Consider the following 21092-nt stretch of genomic DNA (forward strand, 5'->3'; position numbering starts at 1 on the left):
ACCTCTTTTAAGGGGTTTTGGGAGGTGTAGAATCTATTTCCGATGTTATTTTTTCGGTTCAAGGTGAATATCAGGTCAAGATCAAAGGACAAGGTATGACACGGTCCCGTTTTGGCCTCAGCAGAGAGTGCACGCATCTCCAGCAGGTACTGGGTGAGACAGCGTGCGTACTGTACATGACCAGCGAGGAAGAAGTGCTTCAGCATGCGCTCCATGGTCAGCTGCTTTAGGTAGAAGTCATCCTCTCTCTCTGCACGCTCAAACTGGTGGACAAGGAGTGTGGGGAGAAGGAAGTTGTCCACCCAGAGCCGGCCAGTAGGATGGAGGCAAGCAGTGTCCAGATACTTCTCTATCTGCTCAAAGGTCTTTGGCCCTGATGATGGAAACCGCTTCAAGAGCGCCGCTGTTACGCCCCGAAAGGACCGCATGGCTTTCACCCAGGACTTCCCATTGAAGATACCTGTCAGACCCCCTTATGCTGCGGACACATACACATCCAACGCTGAACCTTTCATCAGCTTCGCGATGCAGCCAATGAACGACTGTATAATATGCATCCCACCAGAATGAAATGAATGAATGAATGGTCGTTTTAAGGCCATTTTCCCCGCTGGAGCAGGGGTTAGCCTTGCGGGCCTCATGACAATCATGGTTCCCTGTTTGAGGCAATGTTTTTATGACCGGTTGCCCTTCCTGACGCCAACCCTTAGTCGCCTCCTACGATGCGCAGGGATACGGTGTACCTATTCTAAACCGGGGTACACACCGGGGATGGGCGATTATGTTCTGGAACTGCAGGGCTGGTACCAGCACACCTGTTTGGTGTCTACAAACAACTGCATGTCAATGGAAAGATGAACGTATGTCATCCCCATGTCAAGCAGTGACCTCTGCATGTGCGTGAGTGTTGTGAGGATGGTGTCCGGGTGCGAGGTTGGCGCGTCAATCAATGGACCGAACATATAGGTGCTCGCAGGTTTGAGTGTGCCCTGGCTCCTGGCTAGCTGATTGTTGACTCCATTCCACTCCATAGCATCTTGCCCCTGGCTCAGGCTGTTGAGCCACTGTGTGTCGTTCTGTTGGGCAGCCACCACCCACCAGACTGGCCTGTCAACCACTAGCCTCGGTGTAGCTGATCCCGGTGGTCTTGCCAGTGGGCACTGCAGGGGGCTTCACCTTCTTATGGCCAGTATAGTGCATAAGTGGTACGGGCCTGTTATTTCCCACAGACTTGGCCTGCTTTGACGTGAGGCGAGGGATTATGAGAGTACTGATGCCAGGCTGAGCACTGCCGGCCTCGATGATCCCAGCTGGTTGCCTCTGAAACTCTGTTGCCATGGCGTGGGTCTCACGGCGACCATTTGGAGTTGACACCAGCAAGTCGAAGTTGTCATACCAGCCAAATACGATTCCAACTGTCCGACAGAGCCCCATCATCCGATGTAGCGTGGCAGCATTGTCACCGACATACTTCGCCGCCGACTTCCGGAACCGCAGCACCTCGTAATATGACACAATGTACCCAAGCTCATATAAGATCCGAATGAGATCACTGCTACCAAATTTGTGGTGTAGTTTGACACCCAACCCAAGCGTTGTTTGGTTACGTTCATTGATCATGTGAGATTGTATGGATTGTGACAGGCTTAGTGACGCTTTTGTGATTTCACCTTGTGAGATGAGCTTTGAGACAAACCTAAGCAGTGCAGCACTTGTCTGTTGCTTTGTTTTGGCATGGGTGAAATCACCAAGATCAAAGTTGTTATTGCTGAATGGAATGCCACGTGCCTCGGTTGTGATCTTTCTTACCAAAGCATCCTCTTTGACAATCTTACAGATTTTACCTACAAGCTCTCTGAATCCAACAATGGATGCACAACCCTCTATACAAAGAACCACAGCATCATCACCCAAATGCGTAACGTAACGTAACAGGATTTTTACCTAGCATGACCTCTCACCTTTGGTCTTTGACCTCGTGACCCCAAAATCTAATCAGTTCATCATTACCTCATTATACATACTTGCATCAAGTTTTACCAAGATCCCTTCAGCTGTTCTCAAGTTATCGCGGTAACGAAAACCTATCGCAGACGGACGGACGGGCGGACAGCGGACGGACGGACAGCGGACGGACAACCAGAAAACATAATGCCTCCGGCGTTTCGTCAACGGAGGCATAAAAACACATTTGTAGCAATTAACTGTTGAACGGATAATTGTGGAGACGTCAAACTGGTACAAAAATGTTCCTTGTCAAATTATCTTGTCAGAAAGACGTTTGCTCTCAGATTCGACATGGGCCGTCGAGTTTCATTGTAATTGATACAATTTTGCGTTAATGTGCAGAAAAGTGGCTTTTAAATATCCTAATAGTCAATGAATTATCAACAAAGCTATAGATAATGCCAACGTATGTCACATAAGAGGGTGGTAAGGGTTCAAGGGCGATAATAGCAGTCGGCCATCATAGTAGCGTGTTCAGTTAATGGTATTTCTGTTCAGAATGAGCAAGCAAGGCGAGACTACGCGCTCGACCAAGTGCCATTCTACTTTAATGAATGAAACAACACCATTTGAGACAGAATCTTACAGTTTCTAAATTCCATGATATTTTGTGTCAAGGTGTGCTTAAGGCATTTAAGGTAATTAAACTAGATTTAGGTAGAGCTTAAGATATGTTTAATCTGGGGCAATCAAGGTCCCATGCGACATGAATCGTTGACATGTTATCTATGATTACAATGGACTCATTGAGTCCTTCATCAGTCTTAAGCTACAAGGGCCTGAGTCCTAGTCTAGTGTAAGTCAATGATGCATTCTTACGGGTTGTCAATGACTTCCTGCATGCTGCTCAGTTGGTAATATGCTTTGCCACGGAAGTACGAAGAGTGTAGACTTTCGGTGAGACATTTTCGCCAGTTGATATCAAGCAACTTAGAGAGGTATAAATCAGCACTTTTCAACTGAAAAAAAGAATTAAGCAAAGCAAAGACTCGCCATTAGTAAACAAAAGTCATTTTATGTGCGTCTCTGTGTGTGTGTTTGTGTGTGTGAAACACCAATCATGCCCAGACTACTGGGCCAATTGCCACCAAACTTGACACATAGACCAAATTGGACTTACTGTTGAACATAGGCTACTTGTTTTTTGTTTTTAAGACCATTAACAATGATATCGCCGATTTGAATTCTAAATTATATTGTGCCAGTTTGTGGGTGTGGCCTCGACGTCACCCATTACCGCCCTCTCACAACGGCAAACCCGAGCACCCCGCACTCTCCACCATGCACCTCTATGCCCAAAACCGCGAGACTTGTGTTAGAACCGTGTTGTCCCGTCTAGATCCCTCCCCTCTGAGGTGAGTTCCTTGCCCTGCTTCATTCCCATCGGAGTTAAACACTTAACCCCTCCCACACCCCTATTCTGCCATTTCATGTTCCCCTGTCCAGACCTTTTCATCCAATCGCCAAAGCCTCCCGCCTGCAGACAATGGCTTCGTTGCACCACCAATGTGTACTCGTGAAAGACTTGCCCCAGCTGGCTCGCAAAAGTCGGGTTACCATATTTGAACTTTCCAAAAAAAAAAAGAGGACACTCCAGAGTGTTTATGTATTATTGGTGTGTGTTTGTTAGGGACCTACCCTGGCCGGAGCCAAACTCGGAAAATAACGTGGGAATAATGGTTGTGGATGTTAAAGGAGTCTCCTTTGGCATTCTCTAGGGGAAGGGGGGGGGGGGCGGGGGACGGCTTGAGCATTTTCTTGCGTCAGTGCCTCCCATCCCACCTCTCCCTTACTTGACCATGCTTTCAAGGTAGCGTGATGCCATTTTGGATAGTTTTTGAAGGCCCATCGGGATGTGCTGTATGTCCCTGTGAGTGCGTCGCTCTAGGTGGCGTCCTCCATTTCGGACCGGGTGGTGGTCATTGGGCTCTCATTCTTACCCAGTTCGGAAGTGTGGGAGTTGTGTGAAAATTCCCTTGCTTGGTTGAGATGTGTATTTTGAATGGGTTTGCTAGAAAGAACAATATGTTTTTTTGTGAGTGAATTTATCAGATCATGTTGTTGCCTTTTTCCAAAGCTTAAAACGTATTTGACAAGTGTATGGATTTGAGTCCTCTGTGTCAAGATCCTGGTGGAGTGAGGCAGTACATTATCCCCAGGGTGTTTGTATTCGGGTGGAAGAGCTCAGTGGCTGGTGTTTGAACCCTGCTTGCCACCCCTCAGGAGTGTGGAGTTCAATCGTTGTTGGTCTAGGAAAGCCACACCCCCTCCCTGGCGGTTTTCGTGCCACCACTGGCCCTTCCCTCGCCTCCTACTCACCCTCCCTCTTCTCCCCCCTCTCCTCCCACTCGCCCTTCCTCCAATTCCGTCCCCACCCCTCTCGCTCCCTTACGCTCCCCTCCCCCTCTGCCCTTCCCTCCCCCTCTGCCCTTCCCTCCCCCTCTGCCCTTCCCTCCCCCTCTGCCCTTCCCTCCCCCTCTGCCCTTCCCTCCCCCTCTGCCCTTCCCTCCCCCTCTGCTCTTCCCTCCCCCTCTGCCCTTCACTCCCCCTCTGCCCTTCCTTCCCCCTCTTCCCTCCCTTCCCCTCTCCATCTTTCCCCCACCCCTCCCCTCCCACTCACCTCCCCCCCTACTTCCCTCTACCTTTCCCCTCCCTCCCCTGCCCTCTCTGTCTCTGCCCCTCCCCCTTCTTCTCCCTCTTCCCCTCCTCCCCCACTTATCTCCCCTCTCCCTCCCCCTCTGCTCCTCCTCCCCTTCCCTCTCCCTCCACCATCTTCTCCTTTACCCTCCCCCCTTTCCTTCCCCTCCTCACCTCCCCTCCCTTCTCTCCCCCACCCCTATCTGTCTCTCCCCCCTTCCCCTTCCCCTGCCCTCCCCCTCGTCTCCCCTTTTCTTCCCCCCCCCCCCCCACCTCCCCTCTCATTCTCTGCCCCAACCCACTCAGCCTTTCTCCCACCCCTCTCTGTCTCTTCCCCCTTCCCTCCCATCCCATTCCCAGCACAAAGCAACCCTGCGTTGCCTGGCAACTCCGGGTACTCTTGCTAGTAGATGAATAACATTAATTAAATGTATATTAACCATACAGAAAATACTCACTAAGGAATTCAAAGCGATGTAGAACAAGGAAAGCAAAGCGACCTCCTTGAAACTCGTGAGATCCTTGTTTTCCAGAGCTTCATAAAATCTGCTCGGAACAACTCCAACTTGGTAAATGATCAGCTCCTCTGTAAACACACAGAGATGAATAACAGGTCGACATGATATTCCACACATTGGTCATGTTTTATAAATATATAAATCTCAAGGAAAACTTGATTTCTGCTGGAATTCACCAATATTGCTACCATGGTCATGAATGAACAAGATGGTCAGCACTATGCTTGATGTCTTCATCTATCAAGGGAAGGAAAGTGCAGGTACAGACCTAAAGACATGCATTTTTGAAAGTTATTGTGGGATATTTAAATGTCTGTTTGCAGATAAGGGAGCATCCGTCCACATGACACAACATGCTCATTATTGGCTTTCTAGCAGACAACAGTTTCAGTCATATTTGATTTTGGTAATTTAACCCATGAGTACAAAGCTGAGAAGTGAGCATACTGATGGTTTCTTGAGAATAGAGGTAAGCTGCTGTGGCCTCCAAACTTTAACAATGAGCGGAGCCAGTAGTGAAGTGGAAATGATGCATCTCCTTTATCAGCTTGACCAGGATTCTCATGGCCAGAATGGTGATTTAGAAACTACATGGAAAGTAAGTCATGTTTTTGACAAACAAACTTATCCAGATATTGAAGCGATAAACAAGACCAAAAGTCGAACAGCGGCGTAGCCGGACTTGTTTGATACTTTAGTTGAAGATAGACGTAATGACATAGCGTGGCACAAAACTGCCGTTACTTTAATATATAGAAGATATATTTTAACCTCTAGTAACTTGACAGTCACTATGAAGGGATTAGTGTTACGATTACATTCATTATAACATTAACGTTACGGTGTGGTGCTGTGCACACACGACTCGATTGCCAGAGAGGTAGGCCACAACGCGTTGGTACAAACAAAGTCTTTATTAAGAGCTCGCACTTCAGCACTGGGCGGGCTCGAGCTTAGAGCCCGCATATATGTCCCGAGGCCACGCCTTGTCCCCGGGCGTGGCCGATCGGTCGAAAGGCGGGGCATGCGCTTCCGTTCCCCGCCTGGACGCTCACGCCACCCACTAGTGCGCGGAATTATTGTCCCTTGTGCCCGCCACACGCGCCCACCCAGAATTCCCGCGCACCTGAAGGGTGAGTTTGCGGGGAAGCCGGATGACCCGGCCGAAACGCCCCCTGGCGATGGGTGCAGGGCTGGGGGGTAGCGGGACGGCGGGGCTGGGGGGTGCCGGGGTCCGAGCGCCGGGGGGCGGCCTCGACGCGGAGGCAGAGCTGCTTGCGGGGGGTGGTCCAGATCGAGGTGGGCCGGCTTGAGGCGGTCCACGGAGATGCGATCCGGGGCACCGCCGATGTCGATGGTGAAATATTTGTCCCCGGTCTCCAGCACGCGGAAGGGCCCGTCGTACGGGGGCCGTAGCGGTGCCCGGTGGGCGTCGTGCCAGACGAAGACGTACTCCGCCGTGCAAAGCTCTGGGGCGACGTGGCAAGACGGTCAACCGTGGTGTGCCGTCGGCACCGGGGCGAACCTCCAGGCGGTCTCCTGAAGGGCGGAGCACTGTTGCGCCGCGGACCAAGGAGCCGTGGAGTCGGGGATAAATTCGCCCGGTACCCGCAGTGGTTGCCCGAAGACCAGCTCTGCCGAGGACGCGCGCAGGTCATCCTTGGGCGCCGTCCTGAGGCCCAGCAGGACCCAGGGGAGCCTGTCGGCCCAGCTGCCATCGCGGAGGCTGGCCCGGAGCGCGGCCTTCATCGAGCGATGGAAGCGCTCGCACAGGCCATTGGCCTGGGGGTGGTAGGCCGTGGTGCGGTGTAGTTTCACGCCGAGCCCTTGAGCCACCGCGGCCCAGAGCTCCGAGGTGAACTGGGGGCCGCGGTCGGACGAAATGTCCGAGGGGGCACCGAACCGGGCAACCCAAGTGGCGATGAAGGCTTACGCCACATCAGCCGCAGACGTCGCCGCCAATGGGACGGCCTCCGGCCACCGTGTGGTGCGGTCCTCCAGCAGATGGCGGAAGTGTCGGACCGCCAGGTGGAGCCCGAGCAACTCGCGGTCGAAGGTGCTGAAGCGGCGTTCGTGTGGGCGAAGCTGCCGGCTAAAAAACGCCAGCGGTTGCCACGCACCACGCACCCACTGCTCGTGCACCGCGCCCACCGCGTAGTCCGACGCGTCGGTGGTGAGGGCGATCGGCGCATCGGGCGCCGGGTGCGCCAGCATGGTGGCGTTGGCCAGGGCCAGCTTTGCGCCCGCAAACGCCGAAGCTATCGGCTCCGACCAGGCGATGTCACCTTTGCCCGGCTTGCCCCAGAGGGCCTCGTGCAGGGGGCAGAGGAGCTGGGCGACGTGGGGCACGAAGCGGTGGTAAAAATTTACAATGCCCAGGAACTCCTGGAGCCCCTTGGCCGTGCGGGGTCGCGGGAAATCCCTGACCGCCTCCACCTTGGCCGGTAAAGGGACGGCCCCGTGCCTGGTGATGCGGTGCCCCAAGAAGTCGATGGTGGCGACGCCGAAACGGCACTTTGCGGGGTTGATGATTAGGCCATGCTGGCCCAGGCGTTCGAAAAGCGTGCGGAGGTGGAGCAGGTGCTCCTCCCGGGACGCGCTCGCGACTAGGATGTCGTCCAGGTAGACAAAGAGGAAAGGTAAGTCACGCAAGATGCTGTCCATAAGCCGTTGGAACGCCTGGGCCGCATTCTTCAACCCGAAAGGCATTCACAGGAACTCGAAGAGGCCGAAAGAGGTGATGACGGCCGTCTTCGGGACATCGCCTGGTTGTACGGGGACCTGGTGGTAGCCCCGGATGAGGTCCACCTTGGAAAACACGGTCGTGTTTGCCAACCGGGCGGAAAAGTCCTGGATATGCGGGACCGGGTAGCGGTCGGGGGTGGTGGCATCATTGAGCCGGCGGTAGTCCCCGCACGGCCGCCATCCCCCGCCGGGCTTTGGCACAATGTGCAGAGGAGAAGCCCAAGCGCTGTTGGAGCATCGTACGATCCCCAACCGCTCCAGCCTGGCGAACTCCGCTTTCGCCACGGCGAGCTTCGTGGGTTCGAGTCGGCGTGCCCGGGCGTAGACCGGCGGCCCGACCGTGGGTATATGGTGCTCCACCCCGTGTTTAACAGCCACCGCTGAGAAGGTGGGCCGCGTGAGGGCCGGGAAACTGGCTAGGAGGCAGGTAAAGTCGTCCGCTGCCGGAAGCGTGCAAACTAAACTCGCCGGGACGGAATCTTCCAGCAAGCCGCTTGGCAAGCCGCTAGGTGAGCCACTCAGTGAGCCGCTCAGCAAACAAGCGAGCGAGCTGAAGGTTTCGGACTGGACGAGACGTCTGCGCTTCACGTCGACCAACAGCCCATGCGCACAAAGGAAGTCCGCGCCCAGCAGGGCCATTGGCACGCTGGCGGTCACGAACGACCATTGAAAGCGCTGCCCTCCGAACCGCAGTGAGAGGCAGCGCTTCCCGAATGTGCGGATGGGTGTACCGTTGGCGGCAAGCAAAGTGGGGCCCCGGCCCGCGGCTTGCTTGTCGGACGTGGAGGCGGGGAGGACGCTTATCTGCGCTCCTGTGTCGCAAAGGAAACGGCGCCCGGACAAGGTGTCCGTGATGAACAGGAGGCTGCCGGAATGGCTGACGCTCATGGCCGCAAGTGAGCGCCGGTCGTTTCCTGACCTGTCAAAATAACATGGCGGGCGGCACGTTTTAGCCTTGCGGCCGAACCTGGCATGGTAGTAGCACCAGGTTTGCGGCGGTGGCCCCCACGGCGGCCGTGTCGGCGGCGGTGGTGGTGGCGGTGGCGGTAGTGGGCGGGGCGTAGCAGCGGCCACGAGGGAAGCAGGGGGCGCTGGAGCCTCCGCACCGGGAGCCACTACGGCAGCACCGTACACCGACCGCGTGTCGCAGGCCACAAAATACTTGCCGGCCTCTCCAGCCAGGGCGTGGGGGTCCGTTATTTTGGAACCGGCCAGCGCGAGGCGCACCTGTGCAGGTAGCTGGCGGAGAAAACGTGCGCGGAACAAGAAATCTGGGCGCTGGTCTCCAAGCAGCGACAGCATGAAATCCATCCGGACGGATGGTCGTGTCGCCGAGGGCGGGAAGGTCCAGGAGGTGGTCGGTCCGTTCGATCTCCGTGAGCCCGAACGTGGCGAGGAGGAGACGTTTGAGCGCCTCGTACTTGTTGTCGCCCGGCGGGCGCCGAAGGATGGACACGACTCGGGCGGCAGTGCCGGGCCCGAGGGCGGCGACCACGTGGTAGTACCGGGTCTCGTCCGCCGTGATGTCTCGGAGCTGAAATTGAGCTTCGGCCTGTACAAACCAAACGTTGGCTTGCGCTTCCCAAAACTCTGGGAGTTTGACGGCGTTGGTAGCCATGGCGCGTTCGGGGGTCAGCAACGGCTGAACCAATCGGGGTCACCAGTATGGTGCTGTGCACACACGACTCGATTGCCAGAGAGGTAGGCCACAACGCGTTGGTACAAACAAAGAGTCTTTATTAAGAGCTCGCACTTCAGCACTGGGCGGGCTCGAGGTTAGAGCCCCCATATATGTCCCGAGGCCTTGTCCCCGGGTGTGGCCGATCGGTCGAAAGGCGGGGCATGCGCTTTCGTTCGCCGCCTGGACGCTCGCGCCACCCACTGGTGCGCGGAATTATTGTCCCTTGTGCCCGCCACAACGGTATCATTATCACGGAAATGATATTACCATTAAAAAAACCGAGGCGAATTCCTTACTTCCACGGTTACACCGCTTATCATTTATTCATGAACCATACACCGCTTCAATCCATTAACTTTCCATTCACGACATTGGGATTAAAGTGTTTTGGCTATATTTACTGTATTATTATTGTTACGAAAACGATACTACTGAAACGATACACTACTGTATTAAGAAACCTGGGCTTAATTTGTACGAAGTGGTCCGAAGGTTAGGCATGAAGCCTAAGGCCTATACGTACCGTATTGTTGGAAGAGCCGTAACGCCGATGCTTTCGATATTTGATGGTCATTTTAACAATCGGTTTGTTTGTGTTTCACACTGAATGAAAAACATAGAGGTAGAGCATGGCGATTGTGAAATATGACAGGTTCGACGATATGTTCGGCATGAACGAAATTGGAATTAAAATGGCGGTGTGCAGAGTCAGCAGCCATACCGCCGCAATGACACCAGGCGTAATCACATCACCATGTCATGTGACCAGATCCTCAGCTCTGATTGGTGTACGTTTGAGGGGACAATGGGACATACATACATACGGAGGGACAAATACTGTTCTAGACAGCTTTGCCCTATGGGCTACGCCGTAAAAATACACTTTATAAGCAAAACGTCAAGAGAAATAGTTCATAAATTGAGATTGTAAAATTATAGGATCCAGTACGGGAAATTACCATTGTGCTTCAAGAGTGTTTTTCTGTGATTTATGGTAGCCTAGTTCATAAGAAGAGGGTGGAAGCATCAGTGCTAAGGATTCAGATTTTTAGCTTCTGTAACTTTTGTAGTAAAAGGACATGGGATAGGTCTTTTAAACTTTTGCTTTGCTTTTCCGAATACTATCTATATTTCCTACGAGTTGCCATTTTGCCTGACAGAGCGAGCGGCAAATTCGATTGGTCGAGATGACATAAAATGCCATAATAATTTGTCCAAAAAAATAGCCCGGAAATAGGATAAAAGGCAGGGAAGAATTTGAAATTCTGACATTTTTGCACAAGTAATAAATAGATGCACCTTAATGATAAAGTTGATAAATTCTGTCAGGTTTTACACAGTATATGGTGCAATGCCAATATTTGATGAGAGAGAAATGCGTGACAGGAAACAAATACTGTATAGTTTGATTCATAAATGTGAATATATTAAACCATAATATTGTGGGAGCTATGCTCGCACGATAAAGCCGGACAAAATGGACGACACCAGGAACAAAGTTTCACTGAGCTATTTATTTTAGCTCAACTCGAAAGAACTCAAAAGCACTGAATCAGCCCATCGAACGGGCGGCAATTTATAAGTAAAGTTCAACACACAAAAGCCACGCCTCTCAGGCGGGGCGTGGTATGCAAATAGGTAAGCCAAGTGTTCGCCCGGGAAAGGCAAGTCTGGACACGCCCGGGCGAGTCCGGACAAGTGACCGGGAGAGTCAGTTTGAGGGGGGTCTTGATGACCCGGCCGAAACGACCCTTGGCGATTCGTGTGGGGGTGGTAGGTGGCGTGGCGGTGGATGGTTGGGCGGGGGGCTTGGTTGACGGGGGACGGCCCCGTCGTGGAGGAAGGGCCAACCGTGGAGGTTGGTCGAGGTCCAAATGGGCCGGCTTGAGGCGGTCCATGGAGATGCGGTCCGGCTTGCCGCAGATGTCGATGATGAACGACTTGTCGTCCCTCTTCAGGACCCGGAAAGGTCCATCGTACGGCGGCCGGAGCGGTCCCCGGTGTGCGTCGTGCCGGATAAAAACGTACTCCGCAGTGCGAAGTGCTGGGGGGACGTGGGGTTGGGGGCAGCCGTGGTGGGACGTGGGCACGGGGGCAAATCTCCTGGCGGCCTCAGCGTTGGTGAGCCGTGGACCAGGGGCCGGTGGCGTCAGGGATGAATTCGCCCGGCACGCGCAGTGGCTGGCCGTAGACCAGCTCGGCGGTGGAAGTCTGGAGGTCCTCTTTAGGGGCCGTTCGGAGGCCCAATAGGACCCACGGGAGCCTGGCGGCCCAACCGTCGTCCTGGAGGCTGGCCCTGAGAGCGGCCTTCATCGAGCGGTGGAACCGCTCGCACAAGCCGTTGGCTTGGGGGTGGTCGGCCGTGGTGCGGTGTAGCTTGACCCCCAAGGCCTGGGTGACCGCGCCCCAAAGCTCGGAGGCGAATTGCGGGCCTCTGTCGGAGGAGATGTCCGAGGGTGCACCGAAACGGGCAATCCAGGTGCCAATGAAGGCCTGCGCCACGTCGGCGGATGTCGTTGATGCCAGCAGGACGGCCTCCGGCCATCTGGTGGTCCTGTCCACCATCGTGAGGAGGTGGGAGAAGCCCCGCGAGGAGGGAAGCGGTCCCACCAGGTCCACATTGACGTGGTCGAAGCGCCGCACAGGCACGTCGAATGGTGCCAACGGGGCCTGGGTGTGCCGGTGGACCTTCGCGCATTGGCAGGCGACACAGGCATTGGCCCAGTCGCGGACGTCCTTACGGAGCCCATGCCAGACGAACTTTGCTGCCATGAGCTTCTGCGACGCCTTCCGGCCCGGGTGGGAAAGGCCGTGGAGGGCGTCAAAAATGTGCCGCTGCCATCCGGTGGGCACGATGGGGCGAGGTTGGCCCAGGGAAACGTTGCACAGGAGAACTGTACCTGTGTCCTCAAAGGGGACGTCGGCCAACCACAGGCCTGTGTCGGCTGTCCGGAGGGCTTGCACCGTGGGGTCGGTGGTCTGGTCGGCCGCCATGCGGGCGAAGTCCACACCCAGGTGGATGGCGTTCGTGCTGGACCGGGAGAGGCAATCGGCCACAGCGTTGTCCTTGCCCGCGACGTGCCGGATGTCCGTCATAAATTCAGACACGGCGGAGAGGTGGCGCTGCTGGCGGGCCGACGACGGCTCCGTAACCTTGGCCATGGCGAAGACCAGGGGTTTGTGGTCCACAAACGCCGTGAACGGGCGGCCCTCCAAAAGATGGCGGAAGTGGCGAACAGCCAGGTAAAGGCTGAGGAGCTCGCGGTCGAAAGCGCTATACTTGCGCTCGTTAGGGCGGAGCTGCCGGCTGAAGAAGGCCAGCGGTTGCCAAGCCCCGTTCACCCACTGTTCATGCACGGCACCCACCGCGTAGTCGGAAGCGTCCGTTGTGAGGGCGATGGGTGCGTCGAGCGCCGGGTGCGTCGAGTGCCGGGTGCGCCAGCATGGTCACGTTGGTGAGGGCCAGCTTAGACCCCGTGAACGCCGCGTCCATCTCTGTGGTCCAGGCAACGTCGTGCTTGGCCGGCTTGCTCCGGAGGGCTTCGTACAGGGGGCGCATGAGTTGGGCGGCGCGAGGCACGAACCAGTGGTAGAAATTTACCATCCCCAAAAATTCCTGTAGGGCCTTGATGGAGCGGGGGCGTGGGAAACTTGTGACTGCCTCCACCTTGGTAGGCAGCGGGACGGCAACGCGGTTCGTGATGCGGTGCCCCAGGAAGTCGACGGCCTTTACGCCAAACTGGCATTTCGCCGGGTTGATGATGAGGCCGTGCTGGCCGAGGCGCTCAAAAAGCGTGCGCAGGTGGATGAGGTGCTCCGCCCAGGAAGTGCTGGCGACGAGAATGTCATCCAAGTAGACGAAAAGGAAGGTGAGGTCACGCAGCACGCTGTGCATCAGCCGCTGGAAGGCCTGGGCCACGTTCTTAAGGCCGAACGGCATGCGAAGGAACTCGAAGAGGCCAAAAGGTGTAATTACCGCCGTCTTCGGCACGTCGGCCGGCCGGACAGGTACCTGGTGGTAGCCCCGAATGAGGTCGACCTTGGAAAAGATCACCCGCCCCGCCAAACGGATGGAAAAGTCCTGTATGTGTGGTATCGGGTACCGGTTGGGGGTGGTGGCATCGTTGAGGTGGCGGTAATCGCCGCATGGTCGCCATCCACCACCCAGTTTGGGCACGATAGGCAGGGGCGAGGCCCACGTGCTATTCGAGCACCGCACAATGCCCAATCGCTCCAGCGCGTCGAATTCCGCCTTTGCCACGGCGAGTTTGGCCGGGTCGAGGTGGCGAGCCCTGGCGTAGACCGGTGGACCTATGGTCGGGATGTGGTGTTCGACGCCGTGCTTGACGGCGACGGCCGAAAACATCGGCTGCGTGAGGGCGGGAAACTCGGCGAGCAGGCGGGTGAAATCATCCACGGCCGGGAGCACGCAGGCTAGCTTGGTCGGAGCAGAGCCGCTCAATGAGCAAGCGAGCGAGCTGAAGGTCTCCGCTTTGATGAGCCGACGCCGTTTGACGTCGACCAAAAGCCCATGCGTGCAAATAAAATCTGCACCCAGCAAGACCATGGGCACGTTCGCCGTGATGAAGTCCCACCTGAAGCGCTGGCCCCCGAAGCAGAATGCGACGCTGCGCGAACCGAAGGTGCGGATGAAGGAGCCGTTTGCGGCGACCAAGGCGGGGCCGCACAGCGCGGCCTGTTTGTCCTGCACCGAGGCGGGTATCACGCTCAGCTGAGCGCCGGTGTCGCCTGGCCGAGAAAAATTTATGGGCCTCCTTGGCCAGGGCGCGAGTGTCCGTGATGGGCGAGTTAGCCAAAGCTAACCGTACCTGCCCGGGTAGCCGCCGGAGGAACAGCTCGCGGAAGAGGAAGTCCGGGCTGTGGTCACCGAGAAGAGCAATCATGTGGTCCATGCGTTCGGATGGACGGGCCTCGCCCAGCTCTGGGAGGTCGAGTAGTTGTCGCGCGCGTTCGGTCTCCGTGAGTCCAAACGCACCGAGGAGTAGGCCTTTGAGCGCGCTGTATTTGACGGCGTTCGGCAGGTTCTGTAGGAAGCTCAGGACCCGGGCAGCGGTGGAGGCGTTGAGCGCGGAGACCACATGGTGGTAGTGCGTCGTGTCCTCTGTAATGTTCCACAGGGCGAATTGAGAATCCGCTTTGGCGAACCAGACGGCCACGTGCGATTCCCAAAAGCCCGGGATCTTCAAAGCTACAGATGACTCCGTCGCCATGTTCTTGAAATGGGGTCACCAATTGTGGGAGCTATGCTCGCACGATAAAGCCGGACAAAATGGACGACACCAGGAACGAAGTTTCACTGAGCTATTTATTTAAGCTCAACTCGAAAGAACTCAAAAGCACTGAATCAGCCCATCGAACGGGCGGCAATTTATAAGTAAAGTTCAACACACAAAAGCCACGCCTCTCAGGCGGGGCGTGGTATGCAAATAGGTAAGCCAAGTGTTCGCCCGGGAAAGGCAAGTCTGGACACGCCCGGGCGAGTCCGGACAAGTGACCGCTCACCGGTTGCGTCATCCGCCGGTGCAAGGTAATTGTGTAATGCTTCCGGTAACCGCTACAATATAATATTAACTGCAAGTAGCGTTGACATTCTTATTCATGACTTCTCCAACACATTCACACAAACAGCAGTGATTCATATGAACATGTCTCTTACCAAATAGAGCAAGCAGAAGTAACGTAAAAAACATCGAAAGGTTCGTTAATGGAGATGTCGGTAATATAATCCCACAAATTCTCCAAAACCTCCTGAAACATACGATGTCGAGCTTTGCACTGCAAAAGAAAACACAATGTATAAAATGTCGTCAATAAACACGTTTCTCGTGTATTGTATGGAAATACAATTTCTCGTGTATGGAAATGGTGATTTTCGTGTACATACATATTATATGATTTTTAGGCCTTTATACTTTGGCAAATTCTATTGATAATGGTTTCTTTCTAAAGACATCTCTGACAAAGGCATTATGACAAATTTTATGTCCAAGGATGGAAGCAGAATAGCCAACTTTTGTTTTAACGAATAGGTATTGACAACAACTATCAGTTTTATCACCAGAATTGTACAATAAGTACTTCAGAGAACAGTCCGACTTAACATTCTTTCCTCAAAACTGGAGTCATCACAGCATATCCTCCCATTATTGATTTGCAATTCGTCACTGGCTTTGACACAGATACAAATTTCGATTACGGACCCTAGGCCTAAAAATGCTACATATATATATATATATACATATATATACATATATATATATATACATATATATATATATACATATATATATATATACATATATATATATACATATATATATATATATACATATATATATATATACATATATATATATATACATATATATATATATACATATATATATATATATATATATATATATATATATACATATATATATATATATATACATATATATATACATATATATATATATATATACATATATATATATATATATATATATATATATATATATATATATATATATATATATATATATATATATATATATATATATATATATATATATATATACATATACATATATACATATATACATATATATATATATATATATATATATATATATATATATATATATATATATATATATATATATACATATATATATTGTTGAGGTTTTGAGAATTGTACATATAACATCATTAAAGGTTAAAGGTTTTTCCCCCCATAGTTAGTCCACAAGCAACACGTAGGCCCATTAGAATTAGTTATGTCATAGTATGTGTAAGAGTAGGCCATTTCACTAGTAACATCTGCGTTGTGTAAAGAAATAATAAGCTTAGGTCCATTCATTTTGCGGCCACCCTCCAATTTCTATCTATGGGCGAACTCGATCCCGCGCTCCATTTGGCATCCCTCAAGTTTGTTACGCTTTGGGCTACCCGAAGCAGTTTGTTACGCTTTGGCCGCCAGCAGCATTCGCTGCCCTTGGTTTCGCTGGAAACTCGCCCAATGACACGAGGTAGGCCTGGAAAGAGGGAGGAGCGTGAGGACGAGGTGTGGCCGCGTCAAGCAGCGCGTCAGAAGGCGGTGACGGTAGGGGCAATAGCCAACCAGAGCTCGGTGGGCATGGCTTGATAGGGCGTGGCAAGAAACGTCTAGTAAGTTCGAGAGGGTTCGCTGGGCAAGGCTAAATAAGCCAGCGCACAAAGCCCTTGAACAGGATTTGTCGGCACGAGAGTTGAGATGAGAAAGGGATGCACGGTGTTGAAGTTGAGTTATGAGAAGGGAGAGGCGCTCATGAGTTCGCAGTTTAGTGGAGTTGTTGAGCAGAAAAACACACACACACACACACACACACACACACACACACCACACACACACACACACACACACACATACATACATACATATATATATATATATATATATATATATATATACACATACATATATATATATATATATATATATATATATATATATATATATATATATATATATATATATATATATATATATATATATATATTGTTACAGACACGACTTTGATGTTAAAGTGGGCCGAGCGGAATGGCCGTCGTGTCCGCACAAATTACCCGACTATACTCGACGTTGACGAAGTCGCGCGATGCTGGCTCAATAAGAAAAAGAAGACACCCGGCTGGATTACAATAACACAATACGACACCAGGGGTTCAGTTCTCAAGACCTCCGGAGGAGGTTATATTAAGGCGGAAGGTTAGATTACAACTACAAGAGGGACAGCATAGAAAGACAAGCACTTAGACACAATCTTATATTATTCCCAACAGACGACAGATAAACAGGACAACGGCTGACTCACACGGGGATTGATGCAAAGGACAGGCGGGTAGCGATGGCTCCAGGTGCACCTGGGCTCAAAGGTCAGAATCGACTCGGTCCGGTCCAGAGATGCGGGGAGGTCGCAGCGCTCGGATGGCGTCTTGTCTGCTCAAGCTGGGGGCGCATCTGACTCAGCGCTCGCAGGTGGCTTTCCTTCTCCAAGCTGGGTGCGCATCTCACGTCACATCCGGCGCGGGGCCGCGTATATCCGGCGGGGAGTGACACGCCCTCGGCTCGTTAGCTCCGCCTCGTGGAATCGGCACGTTGCTTCTCATTGGGTGCGTGCGGGGGGGTTTACCAGGCTCCGCCCTTGACGAGGAGCTGACAAGGAGCCCCTTCGTGGTAACCCCGTGGAGCGCATGGTCTATGGCGCTAATCGAGCCGGTGTGAGGACGCATCCTCCCCCGCTCCGCCGCCATCTCCTCTGTTGTTGTTGTAATTGTTGGGGAAGAAGATGGAAGGAGGTATGGGAAAGGTCCTAAACTCACTACTGATGCCATATAATCACATTCTGGTGCAACGAAGAGTCATAATTAATGGAGACGAGGCCTTAACTGACATAGAATAAGAATAACTAGGAAGATGTCCGAAAGTTGTCTACGTGTGGTGCGGTGGACCTGGGCACGACATTTAATGGGGGAATAAGGGGAAGGTCGGCTCTACTGATTGATATTTACATGCAATGGGACTAGGGAATGGGGGATTGGGGAAAGTTGGGGAGTATTGGAGAAAATAGGGGAATATTTACAAGCGGATATGGAGGCCAAATTCCATATTCGCAACATTGCACCCTTCTCTACCCTCGGGGCGTCCCGACCCGATAAATTTTTACCTACTTTAGTGTGGCACGCAATGTAGTTCCCTCTACCATTAACTCTACCCTGAGTGCGACAGTTTTACAGATATTCACAAATGAGTAAATATGTCCCCCTGCGACGTTGCACCCTTCTCCTCACAGAAACACACCCACAGGATAACCGAATCCGGAAAGAATCCTCAAACTAAACATACAGCCGGTAGGGAGCATTATTTACAAGATTACGCTGATATCTACACTACGATCCAGGACCTGTTTTTGGAGGAACACATGCAGATGTTACGCATAGAGAGAGCGCGCTTGCCAGCATCGATACACCAACCCACGAGTGCTCTGTGGCCGACGGCCTTTAATAACGTGCAGAGCACCCTTTCCCGAGCATCAAAAGCACCACCCCACCACCAATCGGTGCAGTCACCATTGTTCATTGGAATAAAAATAAATTCGACAACCCCTAACCCTGCAGGTGTCTCTTGCTCTTCTTGTGGTGCACTTGGTGGTGTTAACTATTAGTGGTTCACCTGTATGGCATAGGTGCCACGTTGATCCATAGGTCCATCCCCGGGTGGTGCTTGGCCGCAAACGAACTGCGGTCCATTGTGGGTGGCCACAACCATTGCGGTCCATATGGTGTACCGATCCAGGCAGCGAACAGCGAAAGTGCAGGCCCACAACTGCGCAGCCAGCACCTCTCTCTCCTCTCTCTCTACCCCAAAGCCAGATCCTCGGAGGTGGGAGACAAAAGAAGCAGACAAGTGAGTAAGGTGGTAAGGGCGCAAAAGTGCACGCAATGTAAGGTGATGCACACTGGGGGCACATGGGAACCAGGTGAGACAGGTACGTTCCTATCGTACGCCCCCCCCCCCCACCAGGTAACCTACATGGCCCCTCCCTTACCCCTTACTGTATCCACACAACACAACACTACCCATAAACATCTACTTTACAAATCAACAAACATCCCTACTGTCTTCCCCGTTCCTCCCATATACCAAATTCGTCTTCTCTCCCTCCTAACCAATCAAATTTGCCATTTTCAACTCTCATCAAAATTTGCCATCTCCAACTCAACATCAAAATTTGCCATCACCAATTCATCATCAGTCCCTCCTAGGGAGGGAGAGATGGAATCACCCCAATGTCTCATCCACGTCGTGATGCGTCTCACAAATCCACACAGCGATTCATCTCCTGCAACAAAACAAAGAAAACACAGGTGTGGAGTCATCATCATCACCACAGGTAAGTGGCTGCGTATGGTGCGACAGGTTCATCAATCCTAACTATTTCCTAAGTGACTTTAACAACTTTACACTACCCGGGGTCTTTCTCCGGCCAAACCATTGGCCCTCTTACACTATGGGTTCTAAAAACCAATTCCCATTGGCCAGACTGTGGTGCTCTTCAATTTGGGGTCTCACTCCCCCGATTCATCTCCCGGTGCCCTCGCACAATTTCTGGGCTGTGGCGTGTACCTCTCCCAGTGGGTCTACCCACCTGCACACCTCCACCACTGCAGTTGCCTCCGAGCTTACCTGCTCCTCACCCTAACCTAACTACCTGGGGAAGGCCCTCTGGCTCTCTCCCCACTCGGTGCCCTCTCTGGCACTGGGCTACCCGATCCACACCCGGGATCCTCAGGCACCCACTCACAACTACCGGCTCCCAGAGCCCACCTGCGGCCTCACCTGGCCGACATCCTCACAGTGGTGGAGTGCCCAACCAACTACACACACTAACAGGCGACACGCCCAGCCATTTCCACAACACTAATGCACCCATCCACAACACCATTCTGCCACCGCACCACAAATGCCAATATCCAACCACAATTTACCTGCACCCTCTACCTAACACTTACACTACCCGCCCCGGGTACTCGTGAAAGGGGTCCACTCTTCCCCCATCCACACCTTCGCACCATGCACACCACTCCGTACCACTTACTCCGACTCTCTCCACACACCTGTACCTGCACACCTGTGCTCTCACACCTGGTGCCACCGGCACCCTTCTCTCCCCAAGCGCATTCGCGCTGATCCACACACTCACTACTCATACACTGCTCCACACACCTGTCCAGTTGCACACCTGTGCAATCACACCTGTCCAGTTGCACACCTGTGCAATCACACCTGTTCCATCCTCACACACACACGGCATCATCTCAGCTAACTACTCCCTCCTGAAACTTGCGCTTCCCAGTCGTCCCTTTAAACTATTGCGCTCCCACGTCATTATCATCCACACTAGTCTACCTGCGTCCCCACTACAGGTATCAGTCACTAACTAAACTTAACGTTACCTAAGGTCATCTTCTCTAGATCCCTACACACAATATCCTAACCCACCCGGGCTAGTTTTCACTGCCATACACCCCATAAACTATTGCTCCTTTGCCCCCACATGGGAAGGGTGGCAGGGATGCCATCCCACCACATCGGGGGTCTCTCACTACCAATTTTGCACATCAAATTTCAACAAATCAAAAATTTGCCAATCATCTGCCAATCACTGTACCATTACCAATCATCACTCTGCCAATCCTTTGCCAATCATCAAATTTTGTTTTTCTCCAATTTTGGGTCCAAAACACTAACCTCATCACCCAGTCTACTCACTACTGCCTCTCGGTGCGCCAATTCCTGTCCAAAGCCCGGCTTCGTAAAGCCAAGCAATGGATGCTGGTTGTTTTGTGCCAGCGGCTGGATGCGTCCGGCACTCGGTGCAGGGACGGGGGCTTACCCTGGCCGAGATCCCACGCATCACCTCGGCGTGGAGCCATCCAATGTCCCGATCTCGACCTGCCGG

General features: G+C 52.8%; 1 protein-coding gene across 5 annotated transcripts in view; it reads right to left on the reverse strand.

The window, feature by feature from the left end:
* The window catches only part of ABCD4 (ATP binding cassette subfamily D member 4), a 680822-nt gene that overhangs the window by 97289 nt on the left and 562441 nt on the right, over window positions 1-21092 (reverse strand). For 4 of the 5 annotated variants that reach the window (XM_078784391.1, XM_078784393.1, XM_078784392.1 and 1 more), the window contains exons 2-4: window positions 15266-15384; window positions 5103-5230; window positions 2827-2966 (exon numbers count right to left, since the gene is read on the reverse strand). In XM_078784391.1, the coding sequence (XP_078640517.1) occupies window positions 2827-2966; window positions 5103-5230; window positions 15266-15384 (387 nt within the window). The remainder of the gene's footprint in view (window positions 1-2826; window positions 2967-5102; window positions 5231-15265; window positions 15385-21092) is intronic. The other variant, XM_078784395.1, reaches the window with a different exon arrangement.

Source organism: Myxine glutinosa, chromosome 9, assembly GCF_964187855.1.
Source record: "Myxine glutinosa chromosome 9, kmMyxGlut1.1, whole genome shotgun sequence".
In the NCBI taxonomy this organism is placed as follows: Eukaryota; Metazoa; Chordata; class Myxini; order Myxiniformes; family Myxinidae; genus Myxine; species Myxine glutinosa.